The sequence below is a fragment of the Alexandromys fortis genome, unplaced genomic scaffold (assembly GCF_014885135.2).
Source record: "Alexandromys fortis isolate MF-2015 unplaced genomic scaffold, M_Fortis_MF-2015_v1.1 scaffold_7, whole genome shotgun sequence".
Taxonomy (NCBI): Eukaryota; Metazoa; Chordata; class Mammalia; order Rodentia; family Cricetidae; genus Alexandromys; species Alexandromys fortis.
Window position 1 is genome coordinate 19,445,249 of NW_026067920.1, and position 19,613 is coordinate 19,464,861.

General features: G+C 42.7%; 1 protein-coding gene across 4 annotated transcripts in view; it reads right to left on the minus strand.

Moving 5' to 3' along the window:
• Nucleotides 1-4,720: 4,720 nt before the first annotated feature.
• The window catches only part of Meis1 (Meis homeobox 1), a 139,501-nt gene continuing 124,608 nt past the window's right edge, over nt 4,721-19,613 (minus strand). Inside the window, exons 10-13 of one of the 4 annotated variants that reach the window (XM_050140999.1) lie at nt 9,597-9,655; nt 8,433-8,522; nt 8,038-8,132; nt 5,786-5,929 (exon numbers count right to left, since the gene is read on the minus strand). In XM_050140999.1, coding sequence (XP_049996956.1) covers nt 8,074-8,132; nt 8,433-8,522; nt 9,597-9,655 — 208 coding nt within the window. In that variant the 3' untranslated portion in view covers nt 5,786-5,929; nt 8,038-8,073. Of the gene's footprint in view, nt 5,930-8,037; nt 8,133-8,432; nt 8,523-9,592; nt 9,656-19,613 lie in introns of all 4 variants that reach the window. The other 3 variants (XM_050141000.1, XM_050140997.1, XM_050140998.1) reach the window with 3 other exon arrangements.

The window sequence follows — 19,613 nt, forward strand, 5'->3', positions numbered from 1 at the left end:
CTTAAAACTAAATCCAGGGCTTCACTGTCCCATTTCCTCTAGATGGACTGAGAGAGTGGGCAGCTCAGGAGGCACTGCATGGCCAGCTAAAAACAAGACCCTAAAAGTACCTCCCATTTCCCTATAGAAACCCCTAAGGTACCATTTTTAGGGCAAAGACTCTTTACGATGTAATCTTCTAAACGGCTTGCCCAGTATATTGTTTGTATTTTTCTTTCAGCTCTGCCTTGGAAGAGAACCTGAAGGCTGGTTCGGTGTAAAAGAGAGCCCTTGCCTTCCTATTATTAGTTGGGGCTCGGGCCTAGCTCGATCCCCAACTCTTCTTCCCTGTCCCCCCCACCCCGACAGCCGGGCGTCGTGCCCACCCTTGGCGCTACAAGTCACCAAAGGGCCAATGGGTAGCCCAGAAAAGATGAAGAAAAGATGCCTAACCAGAATGGGCACCCGCACCCCCAAGCCCACGCCTCTCCACTCAGTGTCAAAGAAAGAAAAAAGAAAGAAAGAAAGAAAGAAAGAAAGAAAGAAAGAAAGGAAGGAAGGAAAGAAAGAAAGAAAGAAAGAAAGAAAGAAAGAAAGAAAGAAAGAAAGAAAGAAAGAAAGAAAGAAAGAAAGAAAGAAACCGTCTACTGGGAGCTTGCACCACCAATTCCTGCTGTTTTAACTGCCTTCCCAAGGGCCGAAGGCCTGCGGGATCCAAAAGGGGGGAAGTTTGCAGGGCTTTTAAAGTAATCCCAAGGAGCTCCTGCCTAGCCCGTAAAGGTGCTATACTACCCTCTGGACCGCCACCCTTCTGCCCAGCCTGTCTGTCTCTTGTGTCCTCCAGTCCCCAGGCTCTCATCGTCTTGCTCCCAGTAGCACCGAGGGATTCAGAAGCCGGAGCTTCCTCTGGCAAAGCCCTAAGAATGCATTCAAGCAAACACAAACCGCTCTGAGAGGTTCCCAGGGAAGGGCCCCTAGTGTCTCAGAAGGCATTCTCTGCACACGCTTTTGCGCAGACCCCTGGACACCCAGTCTCCAGAGACAGTCAATCACTTCCTGACTTTGACTTTCAGGTGGGGGGTGGGGCGGGCATAATACTCTTCGGCAGTCCCAGAGTGGCCCACAATAGTGTGGGATGGCGACTGAGACCCACTCGCCCACATACCCGACCCAGACTGGACGTCTCGCGTGGGGAAACTCAAGGGCGACTGAGTCGCGGGTGGAGCTGTGTGAGCGGGCCGCGGTGGTTTCATCGCGGGCTGGGAGCCTGGCCCTGCCCGGACACTCGCAGCTCTTCTCGGGATCCCTGCCTGCAAAGGTGGGGCTGGAAGCGTCACCGAGGGCTCAGAATCCCAGCGTAGGGGTGCAGCTTTCCCCTTTCCCAGCGTGTGGACTTTGTCCCGGGAGTCGCCTAGGCGCGCTTCTGCCCGGAGGGAGATTCCGGCACCCCATTCCTTCCTCTCCCAGTCAGGCCAGGGCCCTCGCACCCCGGCCACCGGGGCTGCCCCTGGGCTCCACCGACGACAGCTCTCCCCGTGGCAAAACTCGCAGGCCCGGCACCCTGCGAGGAGACAGCCTCCCAAGGAACTCCTAATACCATCCATACAGCTTTAATGGGCTTATAATTCGATAAGTGATTTCAATTTGAAATTGTTAGTAACTAATTTTATGGGTAATTTTTCCACATCAAATATTTAAGCATCAGATTAAGGGCGCCGGTTCCGACGCAGGATCATAAGGGGCTTTCTCCCCACCCACCCCTCCCCCTCCCCCCCCAACCCTTGCTCCGCCTCCCTCCGGTATCCTACCGCGTCGTTTTTCCAAATCCCCAAAAGGTGGCAGTCGAAGCCGACTTTCCTCTTTTCCAGCGTCTCTAAAGAAAGAACCCGGGTGTGTGTGGAGGGAGGGGGTGGGTGGCGGGGGAGGGGTGGGGCGAGGAGAGAGCCGGGAGGGACTGGACCGTGCCCGGACTTTGCAAACTGAGCCTTTAACACGTTTCCACCACCGCACTAGCAAAGAGCAGTGGCGAATTTCCTGGAAATGTTTCGGGCCAAAGCAGCGTGCCTGGCGGCCCTGGGGTCGGGGTGCGGGCGGCTCCGCACACTCGCACTCAACCATCAACCCTTGGACGACGGAGGGAGAAGCAAGGAGAAACCCACCGTCTTCCTCCTTTTTTAAAAAAAAAATTTAATATTGTCTATACTGTACAACCAAACTTGGTTCTTCGAGGAGGCCCTGTTCTGCGAACTGCATAATGGGGGGGGGGGTAGTGGAGGGAGGGCAGACTGAGCAGGGAGGGCGGAGGGGAGACTGGGGGCGCAGAGGATGAATTGCAGAGCAGTTGCCAAACTTTTTTCCCCTGCTGCCGCTGCTGCGGCTGCCGGTGCGGCAGCCTTTGCTTTGAATGTGTGTAACTAGGAAACAGCAAGCCGTCTGAGAAGACGGAATTTCCAACGTGTAAAATGTTCTTAACGGAACCATTGAGCGAGTGCAATAAGGCGTGAGGGGGAACTAATCTTCCCATTTAAATGTTTGTGGCAATTTTATCTAAATGAATTTTAATGCTAAACGAGGGTAATTCCCCATTTGTAGCGCGTTTGCTTCTTTCCTGTGCTTTAAAGCAGTCGAACATCGTGCAATGAACAATAACAATAAAAATACTGCCAAGGCGTATTATTCATTTTGAATGTGTTATAATTACATTTGATTAAATATGATCGGGTAACATATTTTTAAATTTTTTGGAAAAAAAATACTTAAATCCTCTACAGTCTCATTCTTTCAGCGGACCTCCCCCCACCCTACCCCCCCCCCAATAAAAAGCCTGTACAATTGTGTGCCCTGTTTAGGGGAGGGCGTTTTGTTTTTGTCCTTTAAGAAACATCAAAAACACTCTCCACACCTCTATTATTTCCCTCCTTCCGATAAGTGTCCTCAATAACCTCAAAGCTGGCTCTGAAATTTACAAGAGGAAAAGCTAAAACAGCATTAAGCGGGAAGGTGTTGGGGGCAGAGAGAGCGAGACCTGAGGAGTGAGGCTCACACAATCCTCACACCGAGGGGGGAGCCCACGACACAAAAGCTTCTTTTATTTTTTTCTAATTCCTGGACATTAATGATCATGATTCTTTTAAATCTCCGTATCCCCCCCCACCCCCGCTTTGCTTACTCTCGCTCTTCTCCCTCCTTAAAACCTCCCCCCTTTCCTCTCCTCTGCCTCCCCTCCGTGGCTCCTCCTCCCCCCCCGCCCCCATTAGGCAAGAGCCTGCAGAAGAATAAAGGCTGACTCACCGGGCAAGCACTGGGGAGGCAGGAGTAAAAAGGGTGGTTAGTTTATGAAGTTTATTATTAATTTTAAAAGTAAATAAATGATTGTTAACTGCCACTAACCACCCGTCACAGAAAATGATTTCACTAATATGGACTACTTAAATGCAGTCGTAGAACTGTCTCGGGGCCAAAAGAGGAAAGTTCAACGGTCCCCCTCATTGGGGTGGGGGCGAGGTGGGTGGCAGCGCTGGGACCAGGACGCCGGCAGTAGGCTGGGCCTCTCTCTCCGGCAAGTCCGCGCGACCCTAAACAAGGCCCCATAAACAAAAGGTGAGAGCGCGCGCCGCCGCTGCTCCTGCAGGTGAGGCAGTGATCCACAGTCACCTAGGGAAGCCGGCCCAGAGCTGCTTTCTCTTTCCAAACAGAGAACTGGATTGCTGTGGGCGGGTTTATAAAGTGGCCAGGGCCCGAATGTCAGACTGGAGTTTAAGGCCTCTGACCCATCCTTTGTTCCCAAAGCAACCCAAAGGCTTATTTTTAAAAATGAATTTCCCTTAATTAAAATATTTGTAATATTTCCCTTAGCTCGGCGAAGCACTTTCTTAGAGCAGTGATTTTATTTCAGTGAAATTATAAGCTATTGCAGCTTAAACATGTTATTTTGAACCATTTAGCTGGCTGCCATGCAGAAATTCTGTACAGCTGTTCTGGGAAATTGGTTAATAACCAGTTTTATCCAATGAGAACACAGAGCATATTTATAAAAATTAGATTTTGAAGTCTGGTCTCTTCAATTTTATATAGTTAATTTCTTAATAAACATGTAATGCTTGTCCTAGATTATCTCCTTGGTGGAAGGCTGAGTGTGGGCTTCAGCTCTGCCACTGTATGCAATCATAATTTCACTTAGAGTGTAGGTAAATAATACTGTCGGATCATATCTGAATATGATCTGAGTCTAGAGCTAGTTTAGTGGCTTTAACCCTTGATTTTGTTGATATTCCCAGTTCATTAACTCATCTTAAACCAGTGGTTATTGTTAAATAATTTACTCCATGGTTACAATTTTCAAATCCATGTGGCTCAGGGAGCTAATTGTCATAGTTACTGTACTAATCATTTAAAACGGAGGGAACACATTTTTAAGCAGGGAAGTCAGAATGTCAAAAATAATCTTGTCTTTATTCTGGATTCTGATTTCATTACTGCGCTCAGTGACTACAGCTGAACTTGGAGTCCTCATACAACCCAAATTCCATCAAAAGGCTACGACTCATTGTGCCATGATTGTTATTAATAATTAGCTCCTTGTTTTCTTGATAGAAAAAGGCTATTGACAAGCATTTGTTTATCCACAACAAAAAGTATAATTAGCTTATCCCACTTAGTAAACCTTGTATGCATGCCAACTCAAACCAAACTGCTACTTTTACAAAAAAAAATTGCAATAATACAGTTCATTTTTTTCCAGTCCTTTTTGCACAAAATTTATTTACAATGTCTACATAAATGCTCCAAGGTGGGACTATGGAAAAATACACACATGACCAATGCTTTGCTGAGAAACAAAGTCAACATATTAAAAAATAAATCTTCAGTCTATGTTTTTTGAGCTGCACAAAACAGGAAGTGATGTATAAGGTGGTGGTGGTTTGTCGCATGGGGACAATGATGCTTGGTGTGACAATTAGGCTCCTAACACGCGGCCTTTGGTTTCCATGCCTCCTCCTACCAGTCTCCTTAAGACACTGCCTGCAACAGCTGATTAATCTTTGTTGATGACTGCCGTTTTTCCCATCCTTCCCGATTTACATCTGTTCAGGCCAATTCAAATATGGTGAGTAAATGAATTAGACATGCAAATTCAAGCCCCAGGCTAGAGAGAGGGAGAGAGAGGAAAAGAGAGAGAAAGAGAGAGAGCGCGCACATGGCTGAAATCCTAGGCAAGAAGAAAGATTCTTCTGCCTGATAGTTATTTTAATGCTCTAAAAATCCTGCAAATCAGACCTTCCTGTCCCTTGCAGGATAACTGTAAGGCTTTTTAATGTAGGAGGCTTCTGGAGGAAGTGAAGAGCTATGGAAACAACACACATAGTGTGGAAAAATTTCACATTTTTTTTAAAAAATCTATAAGAAACAACGTAATATGGATAACAGTATAATAGCATTTACAATATTTCACTCTTTGTTTTTTTTTAATGTCTTATATAGTTATTTTTGCATGTCCCCCAAATTGACTTCCGTTGATTTTCCTGCATTTTAAGAGTCCCTAGGAAGAATTAGGGATGCTCCTTGGTCCAAAGAAGATGTCAAGAATGGAACTCCATAGTCATTGCAGAAAAAAAAACCATGATTTGAAATCAGTCACCATTGCAGACAATGCATATTCCCTTAAGCTACTGAGCATGAATGTCCATGACTTGTCCACTCATTGTCGGGTCTCCTGGATTAAGAACCGAGGGGCTTGATGCTGACATTGGCATTCCAGGGTGGGGCGGTCCTCCATGCATCATCACTGTTGGGTGGTGAGGGTGTCCAGGAATGTACGTATGCATGGGGGGCCCATGACGCAGCTGAGCAGGGTGGGGGGGCATCTGGGGTTGGGTATAACTTGGCTGTCCCATACTCACACCCATTGGACCACCCCGGGCTACATACTCCCCTGGCATACTTTGCAGCCCTGTAGAAATTCAAAAGAAAAGAAAACAAAAAAGAAAATATTATGGAAAAGCAACAGTGTGGTTCTGACTTTGCTATGAAAACCAGCAACATTGTGACCAAGGGCCTGGGGAAACATTCTTTCAATTCATATAGAAGAAAATAAAATGAGAGATGTCCACACTGGTTGTCTGAACTGCTACTACTTCCTTTGCATTGCCATCATTATCAGTCCCCCTACCAAGTCCAAGCTAAAAACAAACAAGCAACAACATAAAACCACCTCCTTGGGTTCTGACCTAAGAAAGCATTTTTTTTTTCTGTTTGCTGAAATATGCTCTATCAAGAGTGTGCACACTGCTGTGGTCACTCAATGTTCACAGGAAGCTGAGCTAGGCAAGCTCACGAATGCTGACCACTTAACAAAATCCTGAACCTTTGGAAAAAAAATCAAAACAGTTATCAATAAATTCCTTCCACATGGCCTCTTAGAGCTGGAGGAAAAGAAAAGCTGAACAGAGCCCTGTCTACCTTACAATGATTTTGAGAACAATAAGAAAAATTGGACCTAAGACAATGCTCCTCTCGCTTTGAGGGGGCCTCTTGTCTTCTGCATGGATTGCTCTAGTTGATGGAAACTGACGGGTGTATTGTTTCTGAGAGCCATAAGCTCCATCATCATCAAGGGTGAAAGGCATAACGCCATTGCTAAGTATGTTCAATTGGCTTTACTTCTAAGTAATAGCGCACTGTGAATACGAGGAACACCTTCGAATAAGGTCTCCAGGCTCCGGCAATGAATGGCTGCTTAATCTAGCCTAAAGGAACATTTTTGAACTAATGAAAATTGCTTATAAAATATACTGTACCCACAGCTCTTTAATCAAAAAAGATGATAATATTTTTTGTAATAACCTATTAATTTAATTGGTCACGAAGCATAAAATACATCATTTAAATTTAATTGACCCAGAAACTAAGAAACAATATTTAAATTAACTAAGCAGGAGAATTCCGTGATGAGGTAATAAGACTGTTGATTTCCAAGCTCAATGGAATGCTTTCAGAGCGAATTGTTAAACTCATATTGGACTCCCACCCAGAGATGAAGACCAGCGTGCATTACCCTTGGCCTCAGCAAGAATTTTAAATAGTGTGTTAATATAATCAGAGGCACATCCAAGACTCTGAAACCATGGTTTTTCATTTCAAAAAAAAAAAAAAAAGCTAGAGCAAGGCTGTTAGGGTGGTTTAGGAAATGCACGAGGGCTTTGGAGTTCAAAACAGTTTTAGCTGTTTGAACTCCAATTTCTGGGGTGTCTTTTTTAGGAGAGAAAAATGTCCGGGTGAGAATCTGGGGCAGTTTTCCTAGGCTCACTTCACTAGGCCTGCCACTGAAGATTGCATTAATGATCTCTATTTTTGTATACTGAATAAGTCAAATCCATTTGTCACACTGCAAGTGATGGCATACTTAATTTGGATATAGTCAATTAGCCTGGGCTAAGCCCTGAAGCCTGCTGTGCACACCTCTATTTTGTATTCTCCCTTTTTCCATTGCCACACGTAATCCCATTATGATGGACAGACAAAGGAACAAACTAAGGGAAAAAAAATCAAAGTTTAGTGGACTGAAGCTCAAAATATGCCTTTACTTACCCTAAGTAAAGCCGTGTTTATTTTACGTAAAAGAAGTTCTCTGTTTGGCTTTTTGGTGTCTTGCAGGTTAGTGTAGAAATGTAACTCATGCATCAACTGCGGTTAGACAGATTTATGGCACTTTGGGGACATGCTCTTTCCTCTCCTTGCACTGCTGCAGACTGCTTACATTTTGCAAATCAGTCTGTTGCTATGACAACCCACTCCCCCACCTCCTGACTGTTTCTTGTTTTGTCATGTGGTCAGTACTGTACAATAGCAACACACAGGATAAATGTATATCATACACAGAATTTATAAGCTTAAAACCTTGATCAAAACCAACGAGAAAATGAAAGAAGCGAGGAACGAGGATTTAGTGGAAAGAACGAACAAGCATGAAGCTATGGGCAAGGAGAACATGAGAAAATGCAAGAGGAAAAAAAAATATTCCTAGGACAAAGTGAAAACAAAGACCCCGTTTGTACTTACTTCCCCCTTGCTTTCGATTGGTTAACTAGATGAAGGTTACATGTAGTGCCACTGCCCCTCCATGCCCATATTCATGCCCATTCCACTCATAGGTCCTAGAAGGGAGATAAAAATCCAAGAAGAGGCCGGAAAATGAGCAAAGTCAACAGATAGTGCCAAAAGACCCTTTAACAAAACAGGTTCTAGAGGCCGAGAGGCGGTGAGATCTTGAGCACATACAGGTCCTGGCTTCCCCTTCGCAGCATCTTAGAGGCACAGATGGCAAAGCAAGGCGTGGCGAGGCAGGCAGCCGGAGAAAGCAGAGGGTGGGGTGGGGTTACCTGTGCCGGTGGGGACTGGGGAGGGCAACCCTGCTGGAGTTAAACATGGAAAACCACCACAGAGACATGTCTCACCTGGAGCCCTGATGCCCATGTGCTGCTGGCCATCCATGACAAAGCCTCCCATTGGCTGTCCGTCGGGGTTATAAGGTGTTCCTTGGCTGACTACAAAAGTACACAGCACAGCTTCTTAATAACAGGAGGGGGAGGGGAGGGGAGAAGACCAGAGGACACGGAGAACATCCTAAACAGACACCATTTTTAAACCATAATGAATCATGTCTTTCAGACCAGTTCTGTGTGCACCTTGGAGTCTTGAGTTTCAGGTGTATCTATGTTCAAGGAACAGCATAGACACACAAATGTATGCTTGGGATTCTGTCTGGAAGTTCCATAAGGGCATTGAAAGAAAAAAAGCTCTTTCGATAGAGCTGAGAGATATTTCAGAGTGACCGTCCATGCCTGCGTCAGCCCTGGGAACTTTGCGTGCTACCTTTGCTACCATATTTTAATACAAAACAAATCCTTGAGCTGATGACTGAGAAACAGCAAAGGTGTTATTTTTTTACAACCATGAACAACAGAAGACAGATACTGATGAGCGAGGTCATGAGAAGAAGGACGGTGTATTTACGCCACTGACAGAGTCCCAGGTTTTAACTGTACATGAAAAGCTGTTTTAGAAGGTAAGCTGCCTTGGGTTATTAAAGCACACAAAAGCTCTACCTCACTGAACGTCTTTGAACTTTACTGAGTCCCACAAGTGATCCTGACCCCTTTGACCCTTTGACAGGTAATAAAGTTTACAGCAATTCCACACCAAGCCATGCACCAGGGAGTGGTCATGGTAGCAGAAGCTGGGTAGGCAAACTCAGTGAGACCGTCAGCTCCCGAGGGCAGGCTCAGGGTCAGCTCTGCACAGAGCGGCCTCAGCANGGGGGGGGGGGGGGGGGGGGATCACATTACTATAGCAAATGGTTACAAAGAAGATTGTAACTGCCCACGTGATTTCAGGGTTACTTTTCTCCATTGGCTTTTTATTTCCCCCTTTCTTCAGATGTTTTATAACGACGTTAAATTGATTAGTGTTGTTACCAAACAAAACTGGTTTAATGTTCATGGCCAGACACTCCTAGTACGCACTCCCAGTTCATTTACCAGGTAGCAGCCCTCCTGGTGAAAGGCTTGAGGATGGCTTTCGTTTGCCTGACTTGAATATAGTCACTAGAGGGGACTTGCCTGCTCGGTTGGACTGGTCTATCATGGGCTGCACTATTCTTCTCCGGGCATTAATAAACCTGCAACCAAGAAAGCAAAGCATTTCATTATCACAGAAAAACATAAACAAAGGCAGAGGAAGAGACGAGCTCAGCCCGCCTCCTTTCTCTCCCTCCTGGACAGCTTCGAACGCTGCAAAACCTGTAACCCCGTGACCTCTGAGTACAAGGCTTAGGTTTCTGAGTTGATTTATGTTTGCCTGTTTTTACCACAGTTGGACACTTCCATTTCATCTTTTCATGGGGGAATTAGCGGGGTTTTCAAGAAACAATGCTAGCCACCACTCTTTGCAGTGGGCAGGGCCAGAGCTGGTGGGGACAGAGAAGCCGGGAGGACATCTGCTACCTCCCAATTACTGACATTTCAATCCTAGACTCTCTGGCTTCTTTTTCTCAGTTTGTTGGAGCCAAACCTCCCCTACCTTTTGCAAATGTAGTCTCATCTTTCTGTCCACTGCTAAGATAACAGACTGAGCCGGCCGCGCAGCATCCGTTGAAGGAATGTCTGGAGATTATCACTAGTAACTCACACTTCTGGGGACTTTGGAGAAATGCATTCTGGGGAGATTTCTTGGCGTGACTTTTTTCTTTCTCCCTCTTTATGCAAAATGCAAAGTCAAGACAAGGTCACATCTATAGGGCCACTGACTTTGTAATTTTGCTTTCTTCAGTCACGACTGCAATTTTATAAACATCGTACTAAGATATTTAAGTCACTCCAAGTTTATTTTAAAAATTGTTTGGTACAAGTCTTTTCATAGCTCCTTCAAATGTCAAGTCACTGAAATATTAAAAAATACAGTTATATGTCCGACTGTGGTAAAACAGGAAAACATAAATCACCTCAGAAACCTAAGCCTTGTACTCAGAGGTCACGGGGTTACAGGTTATTCCAAAGCCATCTTCACAAGAGCCTAACTTTTAAGATCCATTTGTCCTGGGTTGTAAGAATTGTACACCAAATCCATTAAGTAAGGAGTATGTAGTCCATTTTGAAATAGAAAGTTACCTTTAATTCCTACCTCCACCTTGATAAGGACCTCAAAAATATGATAAAAAGTTTAATAATGCCCTATTAGTGACTGGGGGCTCCATGGTCTCATATAAATTTTAGTTTCTACATTTCTCTATCCGAGCAAAGAGCGCAAGCCTGAAAATCCAAACCATTCAACAGTCAAGGACGCGTCTTTAAAATAAAAACCCATGCTTCCTAGCATTTAAGCTTCTCGGCATCCTGGATGTGTATTCTTTCTGAGAAGAAGGACTTGGGGTGAACGGTGGAACTGGGTGCTGAGGGAAGGCATGCTGAGGCAGACTATGAGAGGCTGCCTACTGTATCGGCTTTCACACATGGAGTTCCTGAGCTGCTAATACAAATACTGAAAACACCGACCTACCACAAACCGCGTTCCAAGCCAGGTTACCCTTATCTTATCTAAACCATGACAATTGGAATCACACGAGCAGAAGGTTAGATTAATTCTCCATTCTCATTATAAGCGCAGGTGGAGCCCGAACACCATGTGAAAGAACCAATTAAAATGGGAAAAAAATGTCTGCCTTTTCATTAGCTGCCGGCACTGCATGACCAATTAGAAAATTATTTAATATTAATATTCTGCATATACCAAAAGTAATTTTCATAGTAACTAATATAGGTAAGAAAGCAAAGCGTAGCTCCTTACACTGCTGTCCATTATCTCCGCTGACAGCGAAGAAACTGAGTCTGTTAACTTCCTCTTTCAAATCTTTTTAAAGACATTTTATGGGTAGGGAGAGCAAATTTTTTTTTTGTTTTGTGTTTTGTTTTGTTTGTCTTGTTTTGTTTCTTTGAGGCAGGGTCTCACTAGGTAACTCTGGCTGTCCTAGAACTCACTCTGTATGTAGACCAGGCTGGCCTTAAACTCACAGAGATCTGCCTGCCTCTGCTTTCCAAGTGCTGGAATTAAAGGCCCGTACTATCATACACGCATGACTAGGAAAGCAATCTTTAACAGATGAGGACAATTTTTAACAAGGCTCAGAGAAAATGAATGACTAATTTCAGGTCACGTGCTGCCAAACATATGTTAAGAATTTGCTGGCACGGCTATAGTGATATTTTATTTTTATTTTAATAAAGCTTGCCTGAAGATCAGAGAGCACTAAGCCACTAGAGGCAGGGGAGTGGTGGCACACACTTTTAATCCCAGGACTCAAAGCCACCCTGGGCTACATGAGATTGAATCTGTCTACAGAGGGAAATAGAACTCACACAAAGGTGATCCCGGCACTGGGAGTCATGCGCCTTTAATCCCAGCACTAGGGAGGTGGAGACAGGCGTGACATGGCTGGGCCGAGAGAGGTATATAAGGCAAGAGGAGACAAGAGTTTATTATAGTCTGAGGTTTGGTGGAGAGCAGTCCAGTCTGTAATCATGCTGAAGACAGGATCACCCCTTTGTATGTCTGAGCCCTGGTAGATTTAAGAAATCTCTAGTGATTTGGCTGCTTTGCATTTCTGACCTTTGAAACCCAATATCTGTCTCTGAAAAGCAGCTACTTCTGAGCCAGTTCCCACTGGCAGCAGCACTTATGCTGAGACCAGGAATAAGCACAATAGACTTCTCATAGATGGAGAAACCCTATGACTGCCCAACTTGTGTATGCAGATAAAGATGAGGCTACTCCAAAGAGATTCAGTGTCTCGGGTTTTCCATATTCCTACCTTTGCCTCCTCTACACTCAAACATGTAGACTCCCAAAGACCAGTGAGTAGCAACAAACTCAGGTTACCAACTCATGACACCATGGCACCAGAGAGAAATGAAATCAAGTTCAGGAAGTGCTTTGTCACCTAGCTTGGCCATTGGCATGGATCTCCTCCATAGCATCCCACCAAATCAATGCCTAGGCTCTACCGGACTGAAAGCGACACAGGGCAAATTGTTTTCCCTGAGAGTCTTTGAATGAAGTGAGTTGCCGGAAGGTCCTGTTCTTCATCTAAAATCCTTTAGCAGTTCAGATCTCTGGGACAATTTAAATAATTTCATTCAATGCTTGAACCTTGTCTCCTCTAGGCTTCTTTCTCTTTTCCCTGGGTTAAACATCCACAGTTCTTAAAAGGTTTTGCCCACTAGAGGTAAGTACTTTTCATATTTTGAGCTACTTTCACACGGGCCACTCTACTCGGTCTGATAAAATTATTTGTATCTCTATGGAGGTCTGCAGAGACACACTGACTGAATTCTTTGGGGCTTGCCCTGGTCTCTACATAAAGGACAAACTCATTACCACAAATCTCACCATCCACTTCTTTTTTTTTTTTTTGTAATCACTTAGTAAGTCTTTATTTTTGTTGAAGTTCATTTTTGCATACTCACTGACCTTTTCTTTTTTTTATTTATTTATTAAAGATTTCTGCCTCCTCCCCGCCACAGCCTCCCATTTCCCTCATGGGATGTACTCACTCATATTTGGTTTCTAGCCATAAATAAAGGACATTGAGCCTATAATTCGTGATCCTAGAGAAGCTAAATAAGAAGGTGAACCTAAAGAAAAACATATAAGCATCCTCCTGAATATTAACCTTCATCAGGCAATGAAAGGAGACAGAGACAGAGACCCACACTGGAGCACCGGACAGAAATCTCAAGGTCCAAATCAGGATCAGAAGGAGAGAGAGCATGAGCAAGGAACTCAGGACCGCGAGGGGTGCACCCACACACTAAGACAATGGGGATGTTCTATCGGGAACTCACCAAGGCCAGCTGGCCTGGGTCTGAAAAAGCCTGGAATAAAACCGGACCCGCTGAACATAGCAGACAATGAGGACTACCATCCACTTCTTTTTATGGAGGTGATAACTGTTTTGTTTTGTTTTGTTTTGTTTTTATTGGTATGTAGGTTTAAGAGACTCATAGTTTATATAGATACCAGGAGGAGAATCTTGTCATTAAAATCAATAACAGACAGAAATGCTTGAAACCAAAGAAAACTTCACCACTTTGGATTGTCCAGACAGCTTACAAGATCTACATAGAACCATCTTTCGTTCTTGTTTTGAGGCAGGGTTGCAAGGAACTTATGCTGGCTTCAGACTTGCTATATAGCTCAGGAGGATGTCGCTGAACTTCGGAATGCTGGGATCACAGGCTTTCTAAACCGAGCCCAGCGCCTGGTGTGTGCAGGACATGCACTCTGCCAACTGACCTAGACCTTCCGCCCAACTTCCTCTTCCCAAGATATCATTTAAAAACATTTCAATATAATAAAATGTTATCACAATATTTAGGACGCAGTACACTCTTGGAACATTACTAAATTATAATGCCTATACTACCTACTTTGAACAACTTGTATCATGGCTTGAGGTTGTGATGGACATCTTTACCTGAAAGTAACTAGGTAAACAGCAAAGTATTTTTGTTTTCTACTTCCTTTATATGTGGCATCATTTCACAACTCGGCTCTCTGTGCTGTATTTTATCACCATCACAGATAACCTTGGGTCTTTCCCCCCAAATCTCTCTCTTTGGGATTAGCTGCATATAGCAGAACATGTATTTAGAAAGCTTGGGGGTGAATTCAGATATAAAAACATTTTCCTTCTGGGCAAAGCAATAAAATGGCATTCTTGCTCCTCCCACTATAAGTCAAACCGAGGTCAGCTCCCTTGTCCCGCTATCTGTTTAAATAAACTGGCCTGGCTGTTTGTTTCTCAAGTGCCCTTTGACCCGTGTCTCATCCTCCCTGCTTTGTGACAGAATGCTTTACTTTTCATTGTGAAAGAAGCAAAACTATCAGGAAATTTCTAAACCAGGAAGCCAACAAAATACCTTTAGATTGGATGTGAACATAAATAGACTTATTTTCCTTCTTAAAACATTTATTTTTGGAGAAATCAATAAAATAGTTTATACATATGTATGTGGATATATAATATATACACAATACATATAATATATACACTATAAATCCATACATATACATACTGAAATTATACCATGTCGTTAAAAAAATAGTGTTTCTGAAGAGAAGTAAGAAAGAGAAGGATAAAATCAGAATTAGATTGTATAATATAAAGACATTTTCCAATTGATACAGAACAGGTTTTTTTTTTTAACAGTTTCTCTTTAAATATAATTGTGATGTAGTTGTCAGGAATGTGACCCTATCAGCTTGACTCACTGAGATGGGAAGTTTTACGTCTTTTCTTAATAGAATTATAAGAATATAATAAAATACGCTACAATTTAGGTTTATTGAGTAAACTGTTGAGTGAACTGAGTGAAGTTTCAAAGGTTAGAAATATTTTATTTGCCTTTGTATATTGCTGTACACACACACACATACACACACACAAACACACACCTTAATTATAAGCTGCTTTTTAAGAACTAGACTCCCTTTCTGTGTAGGTGGCAAACAACTGAATGAGGGAAAGAAGCCTGCATCTCCTTCTGGATGTACCGTAATAGAGTAGAATTTCTGCTTGAGACCCAATTATCTTCTTTCTCAGGCCAAGTTTTACAAAGGAAAGTGAGACAGGGAGTTGACCTTATAGCTCTCCTCCATGTCCAAATAAACAGAGATGTATTTCTTTCTGACCTGGTTGTTTATTTAGGGCTCAGAGTAAGAGTGGGAGCTAACACAGGAAAGAAAATCTCCCAGCATCCAACACTTGAGATCATCTATAAATTGAATTTTAATTTTTGCATTTTATAAGAACCAGACGAGGCGATTTCCAGCTACCTCTGCATTTTGTTGCCAACAGGGAAGTTTCTGGCTTTGTTTCCGTACTTCACTCCCCAGTTGTTACAGGTTGAGTATTTTAATATGTGTGTGGTGTGTGTGTGTGTTTGTGTATGTGTGGTATGTGTGTGTTTGTGTATGTGTGGTATGTGTGGGTTTGTGTATGTGTGCTTGCGTATGTGTGGTGTGTGTGGGTTTGTGTATGTGTGCTTGTGTATGTGTGGTGTGTGTGAGTTTGTGTATGTCTGGTGTGTGGGTTTGTGTATGTGTGCTTGTGTATGTGTGGTGTATGTGGGTTTGTTTATGTGTGGTGTATGTATATATGTGTAAGTATGGTATGTATGTATTAAGTATGTGTAAGTGTTGTTGGCATGTGTGTGTTTGTAAGTGTGGTATGTTTGTGTGTGGGTGTGTGTAGATGTCTGTGTGGTTAGTGTGTGTGTATATATATANGGCATGTGTGTATATTTATGTGTGTGTTGTTTTCCCTATTCTACCGCTGTGCCTCCTCCTCTCATTCCCGGTTTTGGAATCCAGGACGGTTTTCTAAGCAAGAGCTAGTGGAACTGCCCTCTCAAGTGGACCTTTATCCTTTGTTTATCATCTGCTTCTTGCCCAGCCCCAAACTTTGTTGCTAAACTGAATTCTCACAGATCAGGAGGACGAGGAGAGATCAGTGGGCACCTGGGAGGAGCAAAAGAGAAGGTAGAGTCGCCCAGTTCCAAAGCCAACATGTCCTACAGTTTGATCTCCCTTCTGTAAGTCACTGGGATAGCGATAAAAACTAAGGGGAAAACTCAACCGCTCACTTTGTTACCTTCCCTGTATCAGCTCCATTCCTTGGTATTTAGTGTCTGCTTACAACTAACATAATCAAAGAGAGCCCACATTTAGTTACCGCTAGGAATCCACATAAAATCAAAGTGATTCACTTCCAAACAATGATCCACTTCTCTGTCAGTCCTTCAGTCTTGTTTACCAAGCAGGAACAAGTAAATAGAATGGGGGTAGACCTAGGTTTATTGTAGCACACACCTTTCTAAGAATGGAGCAATATCATTCTCCAGCACCCTCAAATGCCCAAGAAGAGAAAATAATCCATAATTAGAAAATTATTTCACGGGGGCAGATGGCTTGGCCAGTTAAGTGCTTAGTGAATGACTTGATGCTGACCTCTGACCTATGGGAACTCTTGCACACACACGACTGTGAGCCTACATACACATGTGCACAGGCATATACACGTACAAACACACACAACTAGAAATGATCACACCAACTAGAAAGGCAAATTAGTAAAAATGCATTGATTAATACTAGTTATATTAATACATAGTTCCATACCTATTTAAATCAAAATAAATATCATGTATTCCTTAAAGCAATTTAAATACTGGCAATTTTTTCTATAGTATTCTTTATATAGAAATAGTATTATATATAGTATAAATATATAGTATTATATATGTTATTTATTATTTTATTTTTACATAACATTTTATTAAAAATAAACAATATGAACATATAATACTTAATTGACATAGAATCTATTTGGGAAATTTTCTAAAGGCTTTCTTCTTTTAATTTCAAGAGGCCTGATGAAAACTTTAAATAAAAATAATCTGACTTTGGAAGGTAATTATAGAATTTCAGGATTTTGTTATTTTTCCATAACATGAGCTTTCTTAACACAATATCCTTTCAATCCTATGAGGATTAATCAAATAAAACCACATATACTTTTTAAATATTCACCATCTCTTTAAAATTTTAAGGCACGTTTTATAGACAAAGACTACAGGAAAGAGTTGTGATCATCTTTCTCCCAAGCAACTCTTTGTTCTTTCAAGCAAAAGATTTAGCTGAAAAAAAAAAAAGATCTACTGAAAATCATGATTGCAGATTTACATTTACTTATTGGATCTAATGATCCAAAACTGATAGGCTCCTAGGTTACTTTCTACAAATCATTTCTTTGTGAAATAAAATTTTATAAAACATGTTAAGATGCTCAAGAAAGTTGACTCAATCTTGAGTCAAACCATATGAAATCATATTTTTGGCACCTTTTCTGGTTTCTTAACCTCCTCCAAGATCCGGCAGCTCCCGGGCTGCAATACATCACTCATGTCTGGGGATGGGGGTGGAGAATGGCTGGAGAGACAGGGAAAGGGGGAGGCAAGCTCTCCTCCGTACCCAGTCCAGAATCATAATGTCAGATTGCTCAAATCCCAGGAATTCCATCAGAGGATGAGAAGCCAGAGGCAGGGAGCACAGGAAGAGTTGATGTTGTCTAGCTTGAGCCAAGAAGTTAATTGTACGTAGGTTTTCTTCAAAGCAGCCAGTGGGGGGGTGAACGTTTAATTGACAATAGAGCGCAAAGCAATAACAAAACCTGTGTGCTGTTTTTGGACTTATAACTGAAAATTTAAGATAACTCATCACTGCATGGGTACATACCACAGAAAATCCCCCTTGTAAACAAATGGCATAACAACACTTGGGTTCCATAAAAGCCATGGAGTCCCTAAATGTTTTATTCTAGCTTGAATTCTTTCTTATCCTAAGTTTCTACTTGCTGCCTTCTAGATCATGGACTTGTGGGGGCTAAATTTGGTAGAATAAATGGGGAGTGTGTCTCCACGGGCTTTGTGCAGGAAGACTGAATGGGAATAACACAAAGGGGTGGAGAGCTGGTTCAGTCAATACAATGCTGTGTACACAAGCATGATGACCTGGGTTTGATCCCCAAAACACACGTTTAAAAAAAAAGTTAGGTCTGGTAGTTTTCATCTTCCCTGTACCTGGGAAGGAAGAGACTGAAGGGTCAATGGGGCTCACTGGCAAGTCAGTACAGGGTGAATCAAGCAGCTCCAGGTTCAGTGAAAGAGTGTGTTGCAGAAATATAAAGGAAAAGAAAAAGAAAAAGACACCCGCTTCCACACAAGCACGTTTACACACACACACACACACACAAAATTTTAAGTATCCGTTGATTTTGAATGTAGGTAAAAATTACATATATGAAACATCTACCCAAATATGAAGATTTGAGCTTGTATAGCCTCCAATGTAAGGAAAAATGGTAGCCTACTTAAGTTACATCCGTTTAAAATGACAATGTACAAGCGATTGGTAAAAGTAGTTAAACCTTCTCTGCTATGGAAAAAGCTTCGGAAGCTATAAAAATATTACCAAAATGGATGTCACTTTTTATTTTGTAACTGAACCTTTTTCCCCATTTAAACCCTAATTTTCTCATTCACAAAAAGCCAATAAGATTGCATATAATTCATTTACAAAAGGCCAGTAAGATTGCATATAACTCAGCATCCCTAACACATAACTAAATAAATATATAGATTTAAAAAGCAAATCCTGTTTTTTTTTGGGGGGGGGCTGTTTTTTGCCAGTCTCCATTATGAAGAGGAGCAGGTAGCTTTTCACTTAAAGTCAGACACCTTTGAGAGTATATAAACAATGAGCACTAGGCATAACCATGAAGTCACCCAGGCAACTCAGATAGATAACCATTTTAATGATTAGGTATGCACTGTTTTTCCAAAGAGTATTGCTGTAAATGATCATGTTGAAAAGCTATTGCACTTGAAGTACGACTTCGTCCATCAACACAGTCACCAGTAAATCTTAGTCTCCTCTTGCCGAGCCTCTGAACACTTGGCTCTCTCCAAAACCCTTCCTTCAGTTGTCCCAGCTTCCCACACCTTCAGTAACCATAAATTTGTGGTCTTGGAATCTTCAGTCATACCCAGGGAAGGCTTCTCAAAATTTACCTTGCCACTCGGTCTTGCCTGGTCACAGAATTTAGGTACGGAACAGCATAGTCGCCATGACCTGGGCATGGGGGTTCGTGTCTATTCCTTTCAGTGCTTCCCGGAGCATGGTGTTTCAACCAGGGAGATCTAAACTCAGTGTCATGCCCCAATATGCACTCTGTAAACCCTGGAAACGGACATGGAGCCCTGCACACTGAAAGGCAATGTCCCCCCTCCTCCATGAGACAGATGACAAAATGAGGAGGACAAAAAGGCCTCCTCTAAGACTTTGACAAATGCTTGCCCTATTGGTGAATTTTGCAAGACATGGGTTTACTGTTGGCTTGCTGGCTACCAGTGTAATTTTACTTTTCTTTTATGTTTGTTTGCTTATTTTTGAGACAGGGTCACTATGCAGCCCTAACTGGCCCAAGTCTATGTAGAGCAGTCCTGAACTCGCAGAGATCTGTC